The sequence below is a fragment of the Rhinoderma darwinii genome, chromosome 5 (assembly GCF_050947455.1).
Source record: "Rhinoderma darwinii isolate aRhiDar2 chromosome 5, aRhiDar2.hap1, whole genome shotgun sequence".
In the NCBI taxonomy this organism is placed as follows: Eukaryota; Metazoa; Chordata; class Amphibia; order Anura; family Rhinodermatidae; genus Rhinoderma; species Rhinoderma darwinii.
Window position 1 is genome coordinate 322323883 of NC_134691.1, and position 25479 is coordinate 322349361.

A 25479-nucleotide genomic window follows, 5' to 3' on the forward strand; every position below is an offset into this window, starting at 1 on the left:
AGGTCCGTGCGACCCGCGTGAAAAGCACGCGCGTCGCACGGACGTATATCACGTTCGTGTAAATGAGGCCTTAGGTTGGGTTCCCACAGTGCAGATTTGCTGCAGATTTTGCATGCGTTTTTTAAGCCAAAACCAGGAACGGCACATAAACAGAAAAAATATATAATGGATGGGCTTATAGGTCTGCTCTCCTGAATCCAATTCTGGTTTTGGCTTACAAAATGCAGGCAAAATCTACAGCAAATCTGCACTGTGGGAACCAGCCTTATAAGTAAATGAGATCTGGTAGGATCCATTACATAACGCATTAGAGTGTATCCGGCAAAACTGAGACAAGCATTATATGACTCTGTATGGGGGGCACAGAGTCCCTATAGGTATGTAATATGAACCATTGTATGGAGCTACCGCGAGGCACCATATTCTCCCCAAATTGCAATGCTTTTATTATGGCACATATTTTTTTATAAAATCTGAGGCACCTGTAGGTACGGTTTGGACCGTTAGTACTTCATGAGCTCCACATAAAGGATCTGTACAACAGAGGTCTGTGATGTGGCCGTGTGCGGCCCTAGTGTCCAAATTACCATAAAATTACTTTTGAATTCCAGGTTAATATTTTTTTTTTTTCCACTACCATTCTGGAATAGAAATGGGGCCTTAAACAAAAGACTTGAATAATCAATCATAGCCCAGGGAGGTGAACTTCATTTAACTAACTATAGATGGCGCTAGACACAATTTATATCTAGGTTGTTTATAGTATTGAGTTTTTCAGTGATCTGTTGTTCATGGATCATTTATATTTTTATCTTTATTACTACATTTGCTTGACTTATTAATATCAGACAGACATTTCAGCTGCCGGCAGACAAGAGGATGCTGAGAGTTGTATTTCCAAATCCTATTGTCCGGTTCAATGGGAGTTCAAACCAATGGATCTCAAGTGTTTAGACATCTACAATATCTTTACTGTAAGGGTTGTTATATTAAACATAAAATACGCACAATATACACAGAAGATCTAACACTTAAAGGTAAAATCCGCTTTGAACAAAAATTTACATTTCATAGTTAAAATATATGTCATTTGCTTTACTTCGACTCAAGATTACATGACTTTTCTTCTCCATTCATTTCTAATGCTAAATTTACAATTCAGCTGGTTTCCTGTTACCAGAGAGCAGTGCATGGTGGGAGCTGAGGTGACACATTTGGAGCTGCTGACTGTTTCCAAGGGCAACCAGCAAAATTTTGAAGGCAGTCATGTATATGAATGGAGAAAATGATAGTAGATTAAATGTGAATTATTGTTAAAAGTGGAATTATGCTCTAAATTTAACACATCCCGGCAGTATTCAGAGGGTTAACAATGTGTCTATGTATCACTTCACACACAGAAAAATATACACTGCAAGCACAATACAGTGTATCAAGTACATACCAAAACCATCTGAGATGGGAGGGCATTAATGAAGAAAATAATGATATAAACCAAAACCATTATGAGGAACGCATGCATAATGGGGGTGATATCACGGGTGCATGTACAGAATGGGGTGCCAAGGTGAAAAGATGGCAAATAAACAAACTAGAAGTGACATTTCTATAGAAAAGGACAGAAAATATCTCACATTACAGTCACTTTGAGAAGCCCTGTTACATAAGGAGGAGTAAGGGAATATCATATACCCAGAAGTCATCCTACAATTCGCACAGACCATTGGGACCAACCGTGGTATACCTCACACAGTGGCAGACCACAACACTGGGACCCATTAAGATAGGGGGCCTGGCACTGAAGTTAAATGATAAAATTCTTGTTACCTACAACAGCCACAAGGGGGAGCTCACTGCATATAGGTTTATACAACTCCCTATGAATTTAACGGGAGTTCTATCAGTTTATATGCAGTGAGCTCCCCCTAGTGGCAGATGCAGTTAGTCAGAATCATATCACTTTATTAAAGGCTATGTACAGCTTTGAGGATTTTTTTTAAAAATAAATAGATCAGTCAGTGTGTTTAGTGTAATTTCTTAATTCATTTTTATTTAAAAATTCGTCTTACTTTTTTTTAGACACAGTTCTACCCTCAAGCTGCAATTGTGGGGGAAATCACAATAGAAATGTAATCGATTTCTAGATGCAGTACTTGGCTCCATGCAACAGACTGGGGTCACAGGCAAGAGACACCCCTACTTTTAACTCAACATACACTGCCACTCTGGACAAATCCTTTAAAGTTATTGCGTCACAAGCCACTACAAAGTTATTGGGCCTTTGATACAGATACTTGGCATTTCTGAAGTCTCAATACCTATAGAAAAGGAGTAGACTGTAAACCTTTAGGGAAGAAAGAATAATCAGAATAGAACTTACCTAAACTTGATCGTGTATTGGATCTTTCTATAATTGCATGTTTACTTGGATTGTTTAATACTGAACGTTTGGCAAGCGAGATGTCAGCAGTGACCCGAGTTATGGATATTCTAGGGAAACAAGTAACATTTAAGATTAGATACTGCATCTTAGTGAGTGAAATGACAAATAACCCAGCTAATAATGAAACAGCAATACCCCATCGACATAAGGAGGCCCATCTAATCGGCAATAATATAACAGTTAAAATTCCGGCTTCTTGTAGTCACCACTAGGGGGAGCATAGGAGCTTACTGCATACTGTGTTATTACTGAGTTAATGTACTAACAGTATGCAGTGAGCTCCTAAACTCTCCCTAGTGGTGACTGCAAGTAGACAGTAGTGTGTCATTTAATGCTATGTCTTTACAGGGGATTTGCAGCTCTGTTTTAGAAATAACGGAGCTCCAACTACTATGAAGATATATTAGGAAGTTGATTAGCACACAGTTTTGAAGATAGATAGATAGATAGATAGATAGATAGATAGATAGATAGATAGATAGATAGATAGATAGATAGATAGATAGATAAACACTGTATATTGTTATTTGAAGAAACATTCCTATTATCAGCAGGAACAATCCAAAAATAGTAGAGTGGATTATTTTAATTACCCCACATTTACTGTTAGCAATTGGGATGCAGGCTAGAGATGGTCATAAACTGTCCGTAGACTGAAATACTCGGGCTGCCAATGTTCTATTTTCAGATCACTCCTGCTGATAATGGAAATTATTCCGATAATAACATTTTATTAAAGCACATCTGCACTCAAAAATCGAAGCTTGTTCTACCACTGTGTGCTGCTTCTTTCTCCATCTATCAGCCAATTGTACTTCTGATCTCTAGCTAAAGGTTCTGCCCGTTAAACAAGCGTCGATCAACAAAACAGCATGATGATCGGCACTTATTTTCTCCACGTATGGGGATGAACGATCCTTAATACGATCGTTCATCCCCGATACATTTGCATCTTGTCGGCAGCACATTCTCTATTTACACAGCTATGTGTGCTGCCCACAAGCGACCATTTTTCTGGTCTTATAAAAGATGCGATCAGTCGATGTACGAGCGCTTGCTAGTTCACTGGCTAATCGCTGCTCTGTTTACGCAGGGCAATAATCGGGGAACGAGCAGTCGCACAAACGCTTGTTTATACATTGGCCTGTATAAAAGGGCCTTTAGTTCCAGTAGCCATTTTAGCAGCTATGAGGCTATTATGTAGTCACAGAGTCACCCAGGCTTCATAGATATGCACAGTTCCTGCTCCCTTTTCCCTCACATTACCTTCTCTACACCCTTTCTGTGACTAATCTTGTTAGCCTCCCCAGGTAGCATTGGAGAGTTGTGTTCTTCCTTCAGCTATTTTGCATTTCCATCTGTTTTACACATAATCTATGTCTAATCCACGACAGGCAGGAAGGGAAAAAGCTACAAAAAATAGGTATTCTACAACGCAAATTATTTAAAAAAATATTTAACTACAGTTTGCTATGGGATATCTCAAGAGGAAGTCTTATAGCAATAACTGTATTGATATTTATGTGATTATGTAATATTTTATATGCAAAGCATCCTTAAACCAGATACACTATATTTAGGGGTCCTCCATGACTGTATAAGCGAACGTGGAACAAGACGCCAGCATACCTAAGGAATACTGACCGTAGTGTACATAGAAGAGAGGGGGCCTATAGCAAAGATTAAAATGGTACCCCCAATATGATGCCGAGTTTTACCACCTAGGACAGAAGGGCTTGGTGTTTCCAATCCCCTCCCTTTAAATGATGTTTGGGCCAATTCCCCACCCCTTGTTTTTTAACAATTCATTACTTCTGGATAGAGGATTCCTTCAAAGATTTTCATCACCTAGTAACAAGTAAATTCGGATGACCAGGGCTGAGTCCCCTTTCCTAGGGCCCCTTAGCATCAGAATGGACTGCCTCTATGGTATGCTACTTGGAAACTGACACCTCCAAGGCCTCGTTCACATCAGCGTTAGGGGCTCCATTGAAGATCCGACCGAATTTATTGGAAACAATAGCACAACATCCCCACCTATTGTTTCGGGTAAAACCACGGATACCCCAACGGAAACTCAATGGAATCCATTAAAGTCAATGGGTTCTGTCGGCCACCGAACGCAGATGTGAACATAACCTTAGTTGAGTCAAATAGAAGAGGCGCATGTTATTCTTTAATTTTTAGTATCAGTTGGGGTCCCAACTGGTGAAATCCCAAAGATGCTGTCTTCTTACACATCTCAACATGCTGGAAGATAGTTGAAGGTGAACATCCACTTTAAGAAACAAGGTTTCCCCTTCTGGCAGCCCAGCAAGTATTCTCTACTTGATGTTCTCCAGATCACTACAGCACTGACTAAAACTATGACCGCTATTCCAAATCTTGATGGAATGTTAATTAACTACTGGAAAAAAGTCCGACCGTCTCTGATAGTTATTGTGATCGACCCACATTTTTTCTGTGTGGAGAAAAGTACACATACCGCGTAATGGACATTAATGGACTGTAATGTATCACTGCATCAATATATAGACCCACATAAACGTCTCGGGCTCTATTATTTGGAGAGTAGGAAGTATAATGTCTCATGCACACGACCGTTGTGCCACTCGGGCCGTTTTTGGTGGCACCCGATAGTCTTCATGGACCCATTCACTTTAGCGGGTGAAGCGGGTCCGTGAAAAATGGTCCGAGTCTACGAACCGAGGAAAGATAGAACATGTCCTATCTTTCCTCGGATCACTGACGGGACTCGGACGGCACACACGGTTATGTCTATGAGGCGCAAGGCCCAGTTTATACATGCATCCTTTCTCATTTTTCCACTTTGCACAAAACTGTTTTTAAAATTCCTCATCACATATAGCATTAAAGGGACTGCATGATGGGTTTTTTTAGGCCAGTGGCGTTTTTTTTTAACTGAAGCAAGGGATTAGTCTGGTGGTTGTTTTTAGACTTTTTTTCTATGGGCTTATAGGAAAAAAATATATGCAGGAAAAAACACGTGACAAAAAACCCCAAAGAAGCGCTTGTAAAAAAAACGCATGAAATTCATGGTGTTTTTCTTACAAGCCAAAATAAATGCCACACAAAAACTTTGTGTGAAGAAGGCCTTACAAAGGTATTTTCTAGGAACAGTGCCACACTTGCCCATAGGCTGTGCCTGGTACTGCAGTGTTGCTCAATTTATGTGAACAGGTCTGAGCTGCAATACCGGACACACCCATGGACAAAAGTGGTGCTGTTTCTAGGGGGAATGCATGTTTAAGGGCATGAAGCTGCTATCCCTCACAATTTTATTGTATTTTTTCCACATTGAATTACAAGGAGGAAAGAATACAGTAAGGAAAGTTCATGCAAAAAACATACTTTTCTACAACTACTTTGTATAAAACAAATATATATATATTGTAAACCAAGCGCCAAGCAAACCAAGTAAAATGTATTAAAGGGGTATTCCAACCTCAAGGGAAAAATAACAAACAGGCACATTTTCCCATGCAGACGATACTGTGGTCCCGATAGTCTTTGCAGGGATTAAGTGTCGTATTTATGAGACTGCGGCAGCCAATCACTAACTACAGTAATGACATGCCCCCCATACTGACATCGACATGCAGTCAGTGATTGGCTGCCGTTGCCATTAATCGAGTGCAACTCAATGCGGGCAAGAAAACAAAGAACGGTGGCGGACCATGAGCGCAGCTAAGGGTTGCCCTGCACTCTATTACTTACCGTCCTTCAAATCTGTGTTTTAAAAAGTCAAATAATGCTTTCTGCATCATATCCGTCACCTATAAGTAAAGAAAGAAAGTAATATTATGACTCCTAGCAGAGGGGAATCATGTTATTCTGTGCTCCATTGTTCATGTCTTACCTCGTATCCTTTTAAAGAAGGCCCCACTAGGACTACGGGTCTCATAGAAGGCACTACATCGTAAGGAGGGATGTGCTCTGTCTGTACAAAAAGGGAACGTGGGTAACAGGAACGCAAGTTGAAAATATGTAATAAATATTAATTCCATTAATCTGGTATCTGATAGTTAAAAAATAAATATCCAATACTTCAAGATAAGAAGAAGACTGTACTGATGTAACAATCAGCAGATTCCTCCGACAATAGGAGCGTATGATATAGTTCCTGGAGGTTCTCTAAGAAGTTTTATATACCTTTCTATGACCGTCTGATAATCCAGAATATTTGATATTCCAGCAACTAGACAGAGGCCAAATGCCATTTCTTCCAATTAGAAACGTGCCAAATCAATTTGGGGTTACAGACTGCTCTGGCCTTAATGGGGTCGTCTGTTGAAAACAAAAATTCCCCTTGGTCATGATGATGTTAAAAATTCTGCCTATGGAAAAGCCGGGTGACATGAATATGGCCGTCATTATGGATCCCAAATAGGTTGTCACCGAGTTTCCCAAGAATGCTGAATGACAAATCTGCCTAGTTATAAAGCCCACAATATCTAGAGCGATTTGGCATTCTGGGGTAAGAACCCCTTGGGCTGTGTTGGCCCCTTAATTACTTTCTAATGATATTAGTTTCCACTGAGATTTGCCAGAAGCAGGTATAACTTAGTAATTGGTAGACTTAAAGGGAGTATCTAAGTACAGATATAGATAGCATATTGCTAGGATATGTTCAATCAGTGAGGGTCTGACCACGGTGACCACCGGCAATGACAAGAATGTAGTGGCAGTGGCATTACAAAAGTGCGGCTCCGCACTGGTTTTTCAGTAGGCCGTATAGTCGTCATTGACTATAATGGGCTCACCATGTGGCTTGCAATATCTTTCCAGTGATCAGCAGGGGTCAAAGCAGTCGTACCTATAACGACCTTATGACATCCTATAGACATTAATGGCAGTAATATATGTACTAAGACAACCCCCTTGGTTAATAGAGAAAATGTTCTTTTGAATAACTTTACATATCTATTGTATGGGAATCAATTTGACTAAGTGACCTAATTATTATATCTAGCGTACATAAACTTTATACTATATAACAATATAAGAAACCTTCTGAGGTCACATTTAACGTCATGTTCTACCTTACACTTGCAAACTGCATTCTTACAAACTCCCTAAGATATATCTCCAGCTTCGATCACTCTTTTTATGAGAAGGAGCGCTTAGGGTAATTGAGCAGCACAGCTGGAGATTCAGCTGCTTACAGCTACCCCCCTGGCACCATCTGTAGGATATAGGCGCCATGTACAGCAGTCAGTATTCTGTGAACAGAGGGCACAGATGCTGTAACAGATGGGCATCATGACAATCCTTCTGCTCCCTCCATTAAGACAATATAGGAGCTGTAAATGATACCTGTCACTCCCATTTTCTATGATTTTATTTGCCTCATCCTGGAGAGATTCAGGTCATAGAGGAATTGCCGATAATGCAATATTGTGTATTGTAGCTTCAAGGTAGAGCTTCACGTTAAACTTTATATTCACCTTTGAATGCCATGTTACAGTTTATGTATAGAATTAATTGACATAAAAGTTGAATAACTGTGTAAACCTATTATATTATTTATCTTGTACTGATCCAGAGGTACAACCGATATTATAATCCAGAGCTGAAATCATAATTCTGCAGGATTCAGAAAACAGAACTGATACAAATGCATTATAAAGACTTATCTATGCTGTTGGGGTTTGTCTTGTTGATAGTTTCCAATGACAACCAGCAAAATTGTGAATGCAGCTCTAGTATAACACAGGCTTGGGGCGTAGCTCTAGGGGTGCAGAGGTGACAGTCTTCCCCAGGTCTCTGAAGGGGCCCAGCCCAGAAACCTCTCTGTCATGTAAGAAGACCATAGTATTATAAATGGCACATGGTAGGTGGAAAGAAATTTTTTGGGTGTCCCAGGAGCTTCAAGTTACGCCTCTGACACAGACTATAACTCAAAATAATAAATAATGTAATGTATCTACAAAGTTATTCAACATTTGATGTCGATTATTTATATTTTTAATGGAATGATGCCAAAAGGTCACATAAAAATATATAACTTTATATTTCCATAAGTCTACAAGAGACAGCAAGAATCACAGCAGTTAATACATAGAACACAATGTTAGAATTATTAAAATGTTGTAAACTTTTCACAGATAATTTTTCACATTTTAATTGATAGTTTTTCACACTTTTTAGTAATGCGTTATATTGTAAAACAATGAAAGTGAGACAGACAAACAGAGAACACGAGCAGAAAATGTGTTTAAAGCACATAAAGCAACAAAAGCCAATAAATCAGTCAGAAGGTCATATGTTATGTGGGTTTATAGTAGTCACCCTGCACAGCTAATGATCATTTGTTTATATAGGGATCCAAAATACAAAGTAATCCTGATTTTAGATTTATTTTACACGATTCTATTTTTATTTGTGAGGTACAAATAATTGTACAAAATCTGTATTCTTTTATCTCTCCTACATGTGCACTTAGGGAGGTTTCCTAGTACCCAGAAACCTTTGGGAAAATATTAAATTCTTTCAACCACTAGGGGGAGCTCACTGCATGCTAATTTGTTATTTTCAACAGGAGCTGTAAAAATCCATATGCATTTTGCTCCCCCTAGTGGTGGCGGCAGGTAGACAGAATTTTATCAATTAACTGGATGATAGTGTTGAAGGAAGCAGGGGATTTGTAGCTATGATACCTATTAGAAATTCTGGACCTAATTTGTTCAAATTAAATTAAATTATAGGTACACTTTCCTACCGGACACCACCATTAACCCCTTTACCACCTTTATAAACCAACAGGAATATTGACCCCTAAACAACCGTAGAACTTCATGGAAATTAGATATTAGCCCATAACCACGTTAGAGCATCACTAATATTAAAGTTAACCTCTTCACCGCCCTAGACCACCAGACATTTTATGTATTAAATGCTAAACCACTCTAGACCACCAGGAATATTAGGGGAATACTATCACTAACCCCTAAACATTAAGCTTTATTTACATAAGACAGGAAAACCCCTTTAAAGGGGTATTACAGTCACAAGAAGTTATCCCCTATCCGCTGGACACCTCTTTAAGTTTAGCATCCTTTATAAGGTAAATCTACAATAATGTGGGCACTTGTAGAAATCTCCAGTTGTGGGTAACCTATCTATTTGTATATGCTACAGTTATTAAATTAAATGTGCACCTTTTTGCTATTTTTTTTTATCTTCTGATATGTCGGAATATAGCATTGGTGGGGACCAGACACTGGGACCCCCATCAGGCATTAGATTGCACTTTTTATGACACGATCACCCTTCAGTTAATAGTTAACAGATTTCCTTGTCTCCAAGCCATGATCTTGGATTCTCCATTAAATTCAGAAGAGTTCTTAGAAAAACAAGGGGGTACTGTAGTAAACAAAGAGTCCTTTAAACCTCACCCACCGAGAAAACAAAGTGGAGGCAGCTATTTTGTGGGTTAAACCATTGTTCACGAGGATAGCCTGGTGTTACCTCAGGGACATCACTGACTCTTCATGTTTTAAACAGGACCTGTCACCTCTTCTGAAATGTCTGTTTTAGTAAATACTTGTATTCCCCATAAAATAACAATTTTAGAACATATTTTCTTAGAACTCTGCGTTGTCCTGTTCCTCCTTCATTCCTCCTAGAAATTTATGAATAATTTGACAACTGGGTGTTACCATTCACCTTGATAAAGGGGTGTGTCCCTACACACACTGACTGTTAGCACTGATTGGACTTTGTCAAAATATGTAGGGACACACCCCCAACTGGTAACACCCAGTTGTCAACTTATTCACACATTTCTAGGAGGCATAGCAGAGGAACGAATCAACGCAAAGTTATAAGAAAATATGTTCTAGTGGAGCACAAGTTTTTTCTAAAACAGACATGTCAGGAGAGGTGACAGGTCCCCTTTAAACTAGAGACCCAACAAATCAGCTATCTCCAAATAGTATAGGTACCAGGTGGGCCCTGATTCTCATGATGCCCGCTGCATTGTAAACTCTACGTCTATGTCACCGTGAACTTACCGATTTTTGCTTCTGTTTAGCTACAAGCAGCATGAAAAAGAAACAGAGAACAACAAAGCATGCATGTTATTGACATTTCGAGAGACAAAGACGTTTAACAGGACTTGTAATGTGGCGCATAGCAGCTGTACAGATGGTGTGCGTCCGGACGGATGTTGGTGGTTACCTTCTTAAAAAAAGGCATTCTTTTCTCTTTCAAGTGGGGTGATGTTACACTGTTTACACTGGGTTTAGGGGAGCGATGGTTTGCTGGAATTTCAATCTCTTCTGCCTCTAAGCCAGTGGCATCTAAGTCTATAGCTACACACAGACAAATTATGTACAATTATCAGATGGAGAAGAAGGAGAATGTAGTCACACATAATATCATCTGGAAAGGAGAATCAAATCAAAGGTAACAGAAACAAAAGGCAATGAGATTATTAAAGGGGTATTCCTACCGGTATGGTCTACAAGCTTACGCCTGTATAGACCGCTATAAGGACACAATGCGTACACTTATTTTTTTTGCAAATATCAAGTCCTTATAGTAGCCTATATGGCCATAGGCATTAATACAGTATCCTCCATGATCGCCAAGATCAGCCACCATGGAGCAAATTACACAACTGAAGAACATCTAATTAAAATTGTTACATATGTGTAAAGTGGAATACCTCTTTAAATAACAATAAATATACATTAATAATAATATTACATTAATCTATTATATGAAAATATAAAAAAAATGTATAGCTTCCAGTTGGAAACTGTCAGCATGCATCTGGTGATAAATCCAACCCCCATCAATGCCTAAAAATGCAAGATGTCGGCCAGCACAGTAGCGTGGTCCGCACATTTTAAACGTCACACCCCTAACAGACTGATAATGCTTTTTAATGTAGGATTACTTGGTTCCCATTCCGTTTTTTTGGGCTTCCATGGGTCAGCCAGTAGGAAAAGAAGACCATTGGACTGTAATTCCACCCTACACCACTATCTTACCATAGATGTTATGATATTGACACAATACTGGACCTAGGAAATTTTGTATGGAAATAGTCAATATATTAATGAGGACCTGTAACCTTAACTGACATGTGTGTTTTAGTAAATAATTGTATTCTCCGTAAAATAACAATTCTGGAGCATTTTTTCTTACAGCTCTACATTGTGATGTTCCTCTGTTATTCCTCCTAGAATTGCATTAATAAATTGACAACTGTTGGTGTGTCCCTACACAGATTTACACTGTCCAATCAGTGCTGACAGTCAGACTCTGTAGGGACACGCCCCTTTGACAAGGGGAATGGTAACACCCAGTTGTCAATTTATTCATACATTACTAGGAGGAATAACAGAGGAACTGCACCACACAGAGTTCTGAGAAAAGCTGCTCCAGAATTGTTATTTCATAGGGAATAACAACAGGGTACTACACTATTTTCTACTGTACTTCATGGGGAATACAAGTATTTACTAAAATAAACATGTCAGGAGAGGTGACAGGTCCTCTTTGAAGTCTGTAGGGGGGAATATTTTGTAATGCACAGGCTCAGGAGGTGTGGTCTATGGGGTGGGTTCTGGCACCCAGCTGTCATTGAGATCATTGTTAAGCTTGTGGGTAAGGAACAGCATCACTTGATTACAGAAATACTCAAAACTTGCAGCCTGGGGAGCCACATTTGGCCCCTGGCTCTTGTTTTCCATCTGTATACAATCCACAGCTCTGTTTTCTGCATAGGACAGCAGAGCGTACGACAAGGAGACTGGGCAGGAGAGCACATGTATGGATCTGCCTACAGTCTCAGGCCCTAGACTGTGAAATTAAAACTGATAATGCTCAGCCCTATTGCTTGCTGGGGGTAATCACTATTAAAGGGGGTTTCCTATTGTAGACTTTTATGGAATATTAATAGTATGTGCCATAAATGTTTAATTAGGGGGAGTCAGACTACTGGGATCATCACAGATCCCAAGCCCATGATTGGCCATCTCCATGGGACACTAAAAGTCAGGGGTGGCCCTCAGATAAAGTAAAGGGCCAATTCTAAGACCTTCATAAGGTTGTTGACCACTGCTCTTTACTTACTGTCATGTAATCACTGTTAAAATTCAGGACTAATCTGAAGGACCATAGATGATGGGGGATGTTGGTGGTGAATAGAACCCTATGGAGACATCTACATTCATGGATGAGATGTATATAAACCACACTGCTCTACAGTATAAATCTATCTATCAAATCTTGAATCTCTATCAAAGGTCCTAAATAATCTCCCAGGGTCATAGATCCAACACGGCCAATAGTCTAGATACATCCGCCATATGGTGCACAAGCTTTTCCTTCTATTTTCATACTGTACATTCGTATTTTTACTTTTATCATCTTTGCCTGTTTATTTAATAAAACTATGAATGTATTGAGTAGGAAAGATCAATAATATATCAAGGTCTATGGTCAGACAAGTCGGGGCATTGTTGATGATCTCAACTTACCAGATGATGGCGGAGTTGATCTTCTACTTCTAGAGCTAGGTACTACATCACCCAAACTGGTAGAAGAATTTCCCCCGGTTTTACTATTACACAGAAAAAGACATAATGACGTCACTTCTTGTAATCAGTATTTATGGGTAAACACATCTTGTTGAGACAAATAAAAGAACAAAATCAGATATTTGTTGACCTCCCCTCCCCCACCTCCATAAAATATGAAGTGCCCAACATTCTTCAAATAAAGAATATGTGCCCCCACGGAGCAGAGTTTACTTCCCGGGAGATCACTTTATGCTTTGCGGTCTCTTAATATATGAATGAAACTGTCTGGCACTTTAAATCTCTGCCAAAGCATAAATATCAAAGAAGCCAAAAATAATGTGATCTTAATAGGGGTCTCTGAACTTCCCTAAAACACGGAGCCATTTATTTATGGGAAAAGAGACGACTTTATAAAAATATCGTTTACTTTGTGAACCAAAAAGTACACGTTGCCTAGAAGAGTAAAGCTCCGTTCACATCTGTGTAGGGGCCAATGTGGCAAATAACGGTATACATATATGATGGGGGAAAAAGCACTGCATGCATTAGGGTCCGTCAGGCGCTATCTATCTATCTATCTATCTATCTATCTATCTATCTCTCTCATATCTATCTATCTATCTATCTATCTATCTCTCTCATATCTATCTATCTATCTATCTATCTCTCTCATATCTATCTATCTATCTATCTATCTATCTATCTATCTCTCTCATATCTATCTATCTATCTATCTATCTATCTATCTATCTATCTATCTATCTATCTATCTATCTATCTCATATCTATCTCATATCTATCTATCTCATATCTATCTATCTCATATCTATCTATCTATCTATCTATCTATCTATCTATCTATCTATCTATCTATCTATCTATCTATCTATCTATCTATCTATCTATCTATCTCATATCTATCTATCTATCTATCTATCTATCTATCTATCTATCTATCTATCTATCTATCTATCTATCTATCTATCTATCTATCTATCTATCTATCTATCTATCTATCTATCTATCTATCTATCTATCTTTAGCTATCTATCTAGCACTCTAGGTGTACCAAACAGTGAGGGGACACCAATTTCATTTTGCTCTCACCAGTGTACGCCCCAGCTAAATGTGTTCCCTCAAATATTTTTTTCAATACCTTGTGTAGAATTTTCCCTGTTTTGCCTTTTGTTCATGCTGAAGCCTCATATTTTCAAGCTTTACTGGACTAGGGATAAATCCTATTTCACAGCCTTCTTTTACCAGTCGACCTATCCACCAGTCATTGTTAAATTTCTAAAAATGCAAAACATGAAACATTTAAGATTTAAATAATTATTATTAAATAATATTTAAAAAATATATAAACTTTGCAAATATGTATGAGCTCCACATCTTTACACAAACAATTCTGTATCTTTTTACATAACAATAGGCTCAGATAAAAAGGGGGTGTATATATATATATATATATATATATAATGTTTATTAGTGGGTTTGGTGCAACTTTCTAAATATTTTTTATTAAAAAAATATTTTTACTTTGTGGGATACAGCTGCTTTGTATTCTGTATATAGAGCAGCTGTATCTAGCGCTGAGACCTGAATCCGTCAGGTCAGCGGGACTGACGGGTTCAGTGTCAGTGGGTCCTGCGGGTCTCTGAACTTATTTGTGATCGGTAACAGCTCGATCCTGCGTATCAGAGACACGCAGGACCAGCTGTTACTTAACCCGTCAGTGCTGCTGACCTGACGGATACAGGATTCAGTGCTAGATACAGCTGCTCTGTGTACAGAATACAAAGCAGCTGTATCTCAAAAAGGAAAAATTATTTGTAATAAAAAGTATTAAGAAAGTTGCACCAAACACACTGGTAAACATACGTACATATACTGTATGTGTATATATATATATATATATATATATATATATATAAACTATTTCAAAGGTGTATATAGCTTTTAATAGTATAAATGGAATGTAGGACATATTTTGTTAATTCCATATAGAAAAGTATTAATTCCTATATAAAATCTGACCCATGTATTAGATATATAGTAGAGGAACAATGGCAGAGGATAATGGAGGCTACTTCAACATAACTCATGCATGAAAAACTGCAATCCAGATGCTGGCAAACACCATTGTAAAGAAAAGCTAAATGAATAAAATTACATTTAATATTTCATTGAATAGAAATAGGCCACAAATCCAGACATCAGTAGATATTAGTATTCCATTACAGTTTTACCTCTTTGACGTGCAAAAAATCTTTAGCCTCAAATGAAACAGCCATTCCTGGAACAGGAACCTCGTCATCGTGAGCTGCGCTGTAACCAACATTCGTCCGTACGGCAAATGCAACAGGTTTGGTCTACAAATTACAAATAGATAAATAATAGATACATTTAATACCATGACAGACAATTTATACAATGTATTTATAATATGAAGAGAGTAACTTCAACATTAGCAGGTTAAAGGCGTTTTCCTGTCCCTTAAAATTGATGGCCTTGATTGAGTGCGGTTTTTCAATTGGAATTTGCTGACGCTGCCACGGCGGAGTACTTTTACGCAGCGTATCCTCCCTGTGTGAACTTACCCTTAAAGTGGTCACTATGTTGTGTAAAGCAAATGGTACAAATCCCCAAAAAATCCATTTTAATTCAAGAGAGTAATAAAACAAAGCAGGAAAAACGCCAAGGGGCAATAGCGGATCATCATTGGGCATTTGGGCGGCTGCCCGGGGCCCAAGGCTCTCGTGGGGCCCATGGCTGCCCCAAGTACAATGCATTTTTGCCGCGGATCGTGGTAAAAAACTGTGACAAAACGGCATTGTGTATGTCCTGTAAAGGACCTGCAGACATAAAGGCCACATGACCATATATATATATATATATATATATATATAGCAAACAAGAAGGCAGCAGCACTCACATAAGAATGATCGACCAGGTGCCCAGCAAAACGTCCCGATCCTCGGACGTGTAATAATATAGAAGAAGAAAATTTGCAGCACTCCGACATGAAAAAAGTGGTGGTTTATTCAATCCAAAACAACAGCAACGTTTCAATCCTACAATAGGATCTTTATCAAGCCTAGTGACACATCTACTCAGCAAGCTTATATATGGTTGAGACTGTTTTACATAATTGGCCTCATTATAAAACAATAAAGTGTAAAGTGTATGAAAGCATACATAATACATTGTGTACGGTATCATCATAAAAATAAAGATGATACAGAAAATACAGGAGTGTGTATGTGACATCGTGAGTAACAATACATAATAACAAAAACATTAAAAACAACTGATTACATCATAATCATTTATGCAGCAGTGGTGTAAAATCTATCGTCATATCGTCACTCACCAATCAGAACTTCAGATTTAACTAGTCAGTCATTGGTATATATATTCGTAAGAGTGTGTTTCAGCAATCAGCTGCAGCCCTCGTGGTAATTGGAGTTTGACACATCAGTGTAATCCCCCGAGGCGGAAGTGTATCATCATTCAGCAGCAGAGAGCATCGATCGCATCCATATGATGTAATGCGTGTCAATGCGTTCCACTGAACTGACCCGTATGTAACGGCATCATAGGTTGCTAAGCAACTGTTGTAACTTTGCTATGAATACCTATTGACAAGGCTATGTCAGACAAAAAGTCAATGACTGTAAAACATACAAGTATATTAGTCAGTGCTCCTCATGGTAAGTGATGGAGATATTAAGGATATCTAAAAGTAACTTTATATCGGCTTTTTATAGACGATCCACACGTAGGTACAAAGATCTCTGTTTACAATCAAGTATCCAGAACGATCTTGTTCCCAGAGCTATGGGACCACATAGACACGTCTTCACGTGTCTAGGATGACCCATTACCCTAATACGTGTAACGGACCCATATTGTCACATCAGTGACATAATGTCTCATAGAGCATAAGTCATAAAAAATATATGTGAATCCTTCTCACTTTTCTTGCAAAGACTTATAATATCTCTCTATCACTTTTAAACCAAATAGGAGACTAGAAACAATTCAACAAATAATAAACATATTTTATTGATACAATAAGACTTAATGAATTGAACACAGCCCTGTCAGATATCATAGCACAGTAACATTACAATTTGAAAAAATCAATCAAAGAAGTTCCGAAATTCTGTTGGGAGTGGTATTCCAATCTAAAAAAATACAAAACATAAAAATTTTTTAGTGTTTATCAAACATTGACAGTAAATACGAAATATAGATATTAATGTGTCAACGATCATCATACCGAAGAGGACATCTAAAGAACCCAAGGAAAAAGAGCATGAGGACATCATAAGGCTATTCTATCTACAACGAATTCTATATTAAGCCCACAAGGTTTTAAGGTGTTCAATAAAAATATCCATCTCAATTCTTTTTTGTGTAAAGCCAGATGGCGATCACCGCCAAATTGTGATGGAGGAACATGGTCCAGAATCATGAATGTTAGATCCCTTTCATTATGACCATGTTCCGAAAAATGTTTAGCTACAGGTAAGTCAAGTTTCTTTTTACGTATAGAGAAACGATGATTATTTAGACGAGTTTTAAAGGCACAGGTGGTTTCACCCACATATAGGAGGCCACAGGGACACCATAGCACATATATGACCCAGTCTGAGTCACAGGTGAAATTGTGTTTAATTTTGAACTGTTGTCCAGTCAATGGATGTCTAAAAAATTCACCTTTGCACATCAAGGCACAATTGACACATCTGTAACATGGAACATGGAATAAGTTGAGATAAATGGAATACGTGTTCCAGTCTAAAAAATCGTCAGTACATGGAAAACGGAAACGTATTCCATTTATCTCAACTTATAATGACAAAAGTGGAGATATTTCCAGAATTATGAATAGACATTGGCCAATAATCAGTAATAGCTTTGGACACATAGATGTATTGAATAATGGTCCACTTATGTCTTATAGACGCTCACAAAATCTTCGTGATAGACTGGTGAAAACCAGAATGCCAGAACATAAGAAAGCGACACAACCTATCTTTAAACCATTAAAACCGGGCAATATTCCATGTTACAGATGTGTCAATTGTGCCTTGATGTGCAAAGGTGAATTTTTTAGACATCCATTGACTGGACAACAGTTCAAAATTAAACACAATTTCACCTGTGACTCAGACTGGGTCATATATGTGCTATGGTGTCCCTGTGGCCTCCTATATGTGGGTGAAACCACCTGTGCCTTTAAAACTCGTCTAAATAATCATCGTTTCTCTATACGTAAAAAGAAACTTGACTTACCTGTAGCTAAACATTTTTCGGAACATGGTCATAATGAAAGGGATCTAACATTCATGATTCTGGACCATGTTCCTCCATCACAATTTGGCGGTGATCGCCATCTGGCTTTACACAAAAAAGAATTGAGATGGATATTTTTATTGAACACCTTAAAACCTTGTGGGCTTAATATAGAATTCGTTGTAGATAGAATAGCCTTATGATGTCCTCATGCTCTTTTTCCTTGGGTTCTTTAGATGTCCTCTTCGGTATGATGATCGTTGACACATTAATATCTATATTTCGTATTTACTGTCAATGTTTGATAAACACTAAAAAATTTTTATGTTTTGTATTTTTTTAGATTGGAATACCACTCCCAACAGAATTTCGGAACTTCTTTGATTGATTTTTTCAAATTGTAATGTTACTGTGCTATGATATCTGACAGGGCTGTGTTCAATTCATTAAGTCTTATTGTATCAATAAAATATGTTTATTATTTGTTGAATTGTTTCTAGTCTCCTATTTGGTTTAAAAGTGATAGAGAGATATTATAAGTCTTTGCAAGAAAAGTGAGAAGGATTCACATATATTTTTTATGACTTATGCTCTATGAGACATTATGTCACTGATGTGACAATATGGGTCCGTTACACGTATTAGGGTAATGGGTCATCCTAGACACGTGAAGACGTGTCTATGTGGTCCCATAGCTCTGGGAACAAGATCGTTCTGGATACTTGATTGTAAACAGAGATCTTTGTACCTACGTGTGGATCGTCTATAAAAAGCCGATATAAAGTTACTTTTAGATATCCTTAATATCTCCATCACTTACCATGAGGAGCACTGACTAATATACTTGTATGTTTTACAGTCATTGACTTTTTGTCTGACATAGCCTTGTCAATAGGTATTCATAGCAAAGTTACAACAGTTGCTTAGCAACCTATGATGCCGTTACATACGGGTCAGTTCAGTGGAACGCATTGACACGCATTACATCATATGGATGCGATCGATGCTCTCTGCTGCTGAATGATGATACACTTCCGCCTCGGGGGATTACACTGATGTGTCAAACTCCAATTACCACGAGGGCTGCAGCTGATTGCTGAAACACACTCTTACGAACACATATACCAATGACTGACTAGTTAAATCTGAAGTTCTGATTGGTGAGTGACGATATGACGATAGATTTTACACCACTGCTGCATAAATGATTATGATGTAATCAGTTGTTTTTAATGTTTTTGTTATTATGTATTGTTACTCACGATGTCACATACACACTCCTGTATTTTCTGTATCATGTTTATTTTTACGATGATACCGTACACAATGTATTATGTATGTTTTCATACACTTTACACTTTATTGTTTTATAATGAGGCCAATTATGTAAAACAGTCTCAACCATATATAAGCTTGCTGAGTAGATGTGTCACTAGGCTTGATAAAGATCCTATTGTAGGATTGAAACGTTGCTGTTGTTTTGGATTGAATAAACCACCACTTTTTTCATGTCGGAGTGCTGCAAATTTTCTTCTTCTATATATATATATATATATATATATATATACTGGTGAACTTACTATAACAAAAAACAAAAGACAAAAACTGTAATATAAACCCTAGTAACAGTCCATGACATGTCATCGTAGATTCGTAAGATCTCTCTATCATTTATTTTCTTTAACTTTATTTTAAGTATCATGGTAGGTTTTTCAATAAACACTTTCCTAAAAAGACATAACTCTTCTGTCTGAGAAAGTCAACTTTTTATAAAACTTACTGGCAACAAGTGTCAAAAATAGAAAGCAAACTTTTCTAATTTTAGATTGGAGGATTTCTGAGAGTATACAGATCGCTAACATTTGCAAAGTACATTTTCTATAAAAGAAAACAATTTCTGTGTGTGTGTGACTGTGTATTCATCCATAACGTAAAAAATATCCATTCAAATTTCTAGTTCTTGTGGATATGTCTCAGCACAGACAAGATCATTCTGAACAGGAGAGCATTCTTCTTAACATGCGGCTTACATACACGATCAGCCCTACCAAATTAGGAAATGCTAAACTCTCAGCTGGTGGTGAGAAGAGAGGAATCTGCGATAGAAAAGTACATGACATGGAAGCAGCGGAGGGATACAATGTAACATCGTATAAACACGTATAGAACAGCAGAATAACTAATGGTACACCGGAAAATAGGGAAATAATTTTTCCCTATGCAACTCATCAGTCGTATAGAAGCATGTGGACTGCTAGGCTAGGTCCACATGTTCAGACGACATCTAATACGGTGATAATAAGTTGTACAGCAATTTTTTTATAGCTCTAAAGCATCACAGATAAAAAAAAAAAAATGAATAAACTTTGCAAATAGTCTTTATTAAAAATTTCCTATCGTTTTGTGTTTACAGCTTTTATGCAGACCTATGAGTCTCCTTGGTTGCAGACTACAGGCAAACCCTGTTTAATATGATCCTGTAGTCATGCTTCCTTCTATCTGTCCCCTACTTCTTGCTAATATATCAAATTTATGTTAGCAAGAAGTAGAAGGAAAGGTGGAGGGGAGTTTGGGTATGTGCACACACACTAATTACGTCCGTAATTGACGGACGTATTTCGGCCGCAAGTCCCGGACCGAACACAGTGCAGGGAGCCGGGCTCCTAGCATCATACTTATGTACGATGCTAGGAGTCCCTGCCTCGCTGCAGGACAACTGTCCCGTACTGTAATCATGTTTTCAGTACGGGACAAGTAGTTCCACGGAGAGGCAGGGACTCCTAGCATCGTACATAACTATGATGCTAGGAGCCCGGCTCCCTGCACTGTGTTCGGTCCGGTACTTGCGGCCGAATTACGTCCGTCAATTACGGACGTAATTAGTGTGTGTGCACATACCCTTTGACTTCAGGGTCAGACTACACAAGGATTGTTTGTAGTCTGCTTCCATGGAGACACATAGGACTGCATAGTAGTTGTAGATACAAAATGGTAAGATATTTGTAATCAAGTCTATTTGCAAAGTTGCTTAATTTTCATTTTAGACGCACTGAAGTAACCGTAAAAATTTGTTGCAAAATTTGACATGCCTTTTTAACCCCTTTAACACAGTCAGTTTTGGCCTTACATGTAGCAATTTGTTTTAATTTCTTACTGTTGCATTCCAAAAGTCGAGTTGTATTTTTTTAATGGCACCTTTTAGGGTTCTGTACATATAATGTATTTTATAACGTTTATTATTTTTTATTTTGTTACAACTTTTCTCATTTATTTTTTTAGGGGTAGGAAAAAAACAGCAATTTTGCCATTGCTCTCTAGGTGTTCACTGTGCGGTATAAATTCTAGAAGTGTGTTTTTGGTGGAAGAAGTTGTATTTTTTAATGTTACCATTTTGGGTGCTTATAATTTATTGTATAACTTTTATAAAAACTTTTTGGGGGTGGTGGAAAAAAACAGCTACTCCGCCGCTGTTTTACATTTTATATTGCGGGCCAGTACGATCATGGCGATACCTAATTTTTTTTTTTTTTGAAATTCTTTATTTTCGTGACAACCGCCACATATTTTCAGAATACACAATACAGCAGGTACATGTGGGAAAATATATCAACTTGCAAAAAACCCAGATGTATGCTTTTGAAATTTACAATGTAAACCTACCACGAGGTAGTATTTTATGTCATCTTTAAGGTATAAACCTGAACTTCCCCACTATGCATAAGAAAGACATATTTAGTTAAAAGTACAGAATGAAATGAAAGAGCAAGAAGGGGAGGAGAAGCAGTAACTCCCACCGGGGAGACCCCCACCACCCCCGAACAGAACCCCACGAGCTATCCATCAGTGTCCACACTTCCAAGAATGTCAGTGTAGAAGTCGGAGTCCTGAAACACGATCCACGGGGCCCACGTGCGACAGAACCTAGTGTGTGCATCGTGAATGGAGGAGGTTAGGTCCTCCATATGCATAAGGTCATTGACCTTCGAGATCCACAGAGACAGTGACGGCGGAGAGGATTTCTTCCAGCGTAAAGGGATACAATGTCGTGCAGCCATCACTAAAAAGTGAAGGAGAGAGCGTTTGTATGTGTTAGCCGGAATGTCACAGTGATGGAGGAGGAAGAAGGCCGCGTCCATGTTACAGGTAGCGTCTGTAACCTTGAGGATCACCCTTTTGACCCCGTCCCAAAATCCCGTTAGTCGTGAACATGACCAGAAAGTGTGTAGAAGGGTACCATTGTCCAAACCGCATCTCCAACAGAGAGGTGAGACAGTCGGGAAGATGCGATGAAGGCGGACCGGGGTCCTATACCATCGTGATAGCAACTTAAAGCTAGCCTCCTGATATCGTGAGCTAATTGATGTTTTATGAGCTAGGGTAAGAATTCGGGAACATTGGCTTGTGGTAAATGTGATTCCCAAGTCAGCCTCCCATTCCGAAATGTACCCAGGCGTCGGTAGGTTCGGCGGGTTTAGTAGAAGACGGTAAATTGTGGACAGAGTATGGCGCGCCGACCCATCCTCGGCACATATCGTTTCCAGCTGAGATCTAGGGGCGTGGAATAGGGCCGAAGAGGGCAATGAGGAGTAGAAGTGGCGGAGTTGGAATACACGCCAATAACCCAGTGGGGGGAGGTCAGGCATCCGTGTCAACTCTGCGAGAGAGAGCCACTCGGAGTTCTTCAAGAAGTGTTCTGCCCTAAATACCCCTGCCGACGACCAGGACTTGAACACCGGATCCGTCACTCCAGAGGGAAAGGAAGGGTTTCCCAGAATCGGAGTCATGGGAGAGCAGAGAGGGAGGAGATTCGATCGGACCACTGGAAGTGCACAACAACGGAGCGTGGGGCCTATCGTGGGATGACGTTGTAGGGACGTGGGAAGTCCCTGTTTCAACCAAGGAATCGTCTCTAAAGGAATCTCCGAGAAACCTTGCTCAAGGCCTATCCAGGCCTTAAAGGGGGCGTGCCTACACCAGTCAACCACTCGCGTCAGATGCGTTGAAATGTAGTACGAGCGAATGTCAGGGAGTGCCAATCCCCCCGTCTCCCGGGAGCGGCATAGGAGCGCACGACTGAGACGTGGGTGTTTGCCATTCCAAACAAAGGACTTTTGAATGGTATTAATCGCTTTGAAAAATGAAGGGGGGACCGCTATAGGAAGGGCTTGGAATAGGTACAGCAGACGAGGAAGTATATTCATCTTAAAGATCGTGCACCGTCCCATCCAAGTGAATGTGCCCCCCGTCCATCTGGCGCAATCTGCTTTCACATCCGCGAGAAATCTTGGAAAGTTTAAGTTGTAGAGCTCCTTAAGGTCCGCAGGAATGCGCACTCCCAGGTACTTAAGGGCCACCGGGTTCCATTTGAAACTAAAAGATTGCTCCAATGAAGACAGCAGGGAAGGGGGAAGGGAGACATTCATGGCCTCGGATTTGGAGAAATTTATTTTAAAGTTAGAGAGGTTGGAAAATCGACTAAACTCCTGCATTAGATTCGGGAGGGAGACGGTGGGGTTAGTAAGAAAGAATAGCAGGTCGTCTGCGTATGCTGCCACTTTAGTGACCCGGGATCCCTCTCCTATTCCCTTAATATCCTGATTTGCACGAACATGTCTGAGGAAGGGTTCCAGGGTAAGGACAAAGATCAAGGGGGACAAAGGGCAGCCCTGTCGTGTCCCATTGTGGATTGTAAAATCATCCGAGAGGATACCGTTCACCCTGACTCTGGCAGATGGGCAGGAGTACAATGACATTAACCATCCCATCATTTGAGGACCTAAACCGATTCGGAGAAGTGTTTCCTCCATGTAAATCCAATTGACTCTGTCAAATGCTTTTTCAGCATCAGTGGACAGGAGCATAAGTGGTACACGAGACAATTGGGATTTATATATGAGATTGATCGCCTTTGTGGTGTTATCCCGGGCCTCACGTCCCAACATGAACCCCGCCTGGTCAAGATGGATTATCCCACCAAGCAGAGGGGCCAGACGCATGGACAATATCTTGGCAAAGAGTTTAATGTCTGCGTTAAGCAGTGAGATTGGTCTGTAGCTAGCACACTGAGAAGGGTCTTTTCCTGGTTTGGGAATCACCGCTATATGGGCCCTAAGAGCGTCTGACGGAACACGTGAGGAGGAGGATAGAGAATTCAGGGATGCCAGCAAGTGCGGCCCAATGCAGGAGATAAATTTCTTATAGTAGGGTAACGTGAAGCCGTCAGGCCCCGGGGCCTTCCCCGCAGCCGAGTTTTTGAGCGCATCAGTTAGTTCGGTCATGGTAATCGGTTCTTCCAAGGCAGTGAGTACCTCCTCTGTCAGGAATGGCAGACCTGAGTCCGCAATATAGGATTGGATATGCGCACGAAAGTCGTTTGATGCCGTGGCCGGGTTGGTGGAGTCGGTGTTGTAAAGAGCAGCATAAAAGTTACGGAACTGTGCCGCTATATCCAGAGGCATGTTGGCTCGTACGTTGGGGGAGGATGTAATAAAGGGGACATAAGTGCGCGCTTGTTGGATCCGCAGGGCTCTAGCTAGCGATCTGCTGCATTTATTTCCATACTCGTAGAAATGGCGCTTACATTTAGAGAGGGTGGCTTTAGCGTTGGATAATAATATGGTGCGTAACTCTTCCCGTTTCTGAATTAATGCAGATCTACATTCAACTTCATGGGTACGCTTATGTGTGATTTCTAGAGCTTTGATCTCCGACAATAGCCGAACGATATTCACGGCGCGCTCTTTTTTCAATCGCGCTCCATGTTTGATGAAAGTGCCGCGAACAACGCATTTATGTGCCTCCCATAGCACCCTCGGGTTCGTATCAACGGCTGTGTTTGTGATGAAATAGTCATCAAGCGTTCGCTGAACGTCTGATGAGACGAGGGAGTCATTAAGAAGCGAGGGATTGAGTTTCCACTGGGATTGGAACAATAACGGAGATTGCAATGAAATGGACATTGTGACAAGAGCATGGTCTGAGAAAGAGATCGAGTCAATGTCAGCCGCTTGTAGCGATGGTAGAGCGCTGTGCTTGATAAATAACAAATCAAGTCTTGAATAAATGTCGTGTACTGGGGAGTAAAAGGAAAAGTCCCTATCCGATGGATGAAGAAGGCGCCACGTGTCTACAAAGTTGTGATCATGGAGGGCTCGTTTAATGCGACGCAGTTGAGAG

At 39.5% G+C, this 25479-nt stretch overlaps 1 protein-coding gene across 6 annotated transcripts in view; it reads right to left on the reverse strand.

Annotated features, from left to right (window-relative positions):
- The window catches only part of CACNB2 (calcium voltage-gated channel auxiliary subunit beta 2), a 251465-nt gene that overhangs the window by 19760 nt on the left and 206226 nt on the right, over positions 1–25479 (reverse strand). For 4 of the 6 annotated variants that reach the window (XM_075827587.1, XM_075827590.1, XM_075827591.1 and 1 more), the window contains 7 exons: positions 15249–15371; positions 14156–14292; positions 12958–13040; positions 10646–10779; positions 6324–6404; positions 6182–6240; positions 2381–2490 (listed from right to left, as the gene is read on the reverse strand). In XM_075827587.1, coding sequence (XP_075683702.1) covers positions 2381–2490; positions 6182–6240; positions 6324–6404; positions 10646–10779; positions 12958–13040; positions 14156–14292; positions 15249–15371 — 727 coding nt within the window. Of the gene's footprint in view, positions 1–2380; positions 2491–6181; positions 6241–6323; positions 6405–10479; positions 10500–10645; positions 10780–12957; positions 13041–14155; positions 14293–15248; positions 15372–25479 lie in introns of all 6 variants that reach the window. The other 2 variants (XM_075827589.1, XM_075827592.1) reach the window with 1 other exon arrangement.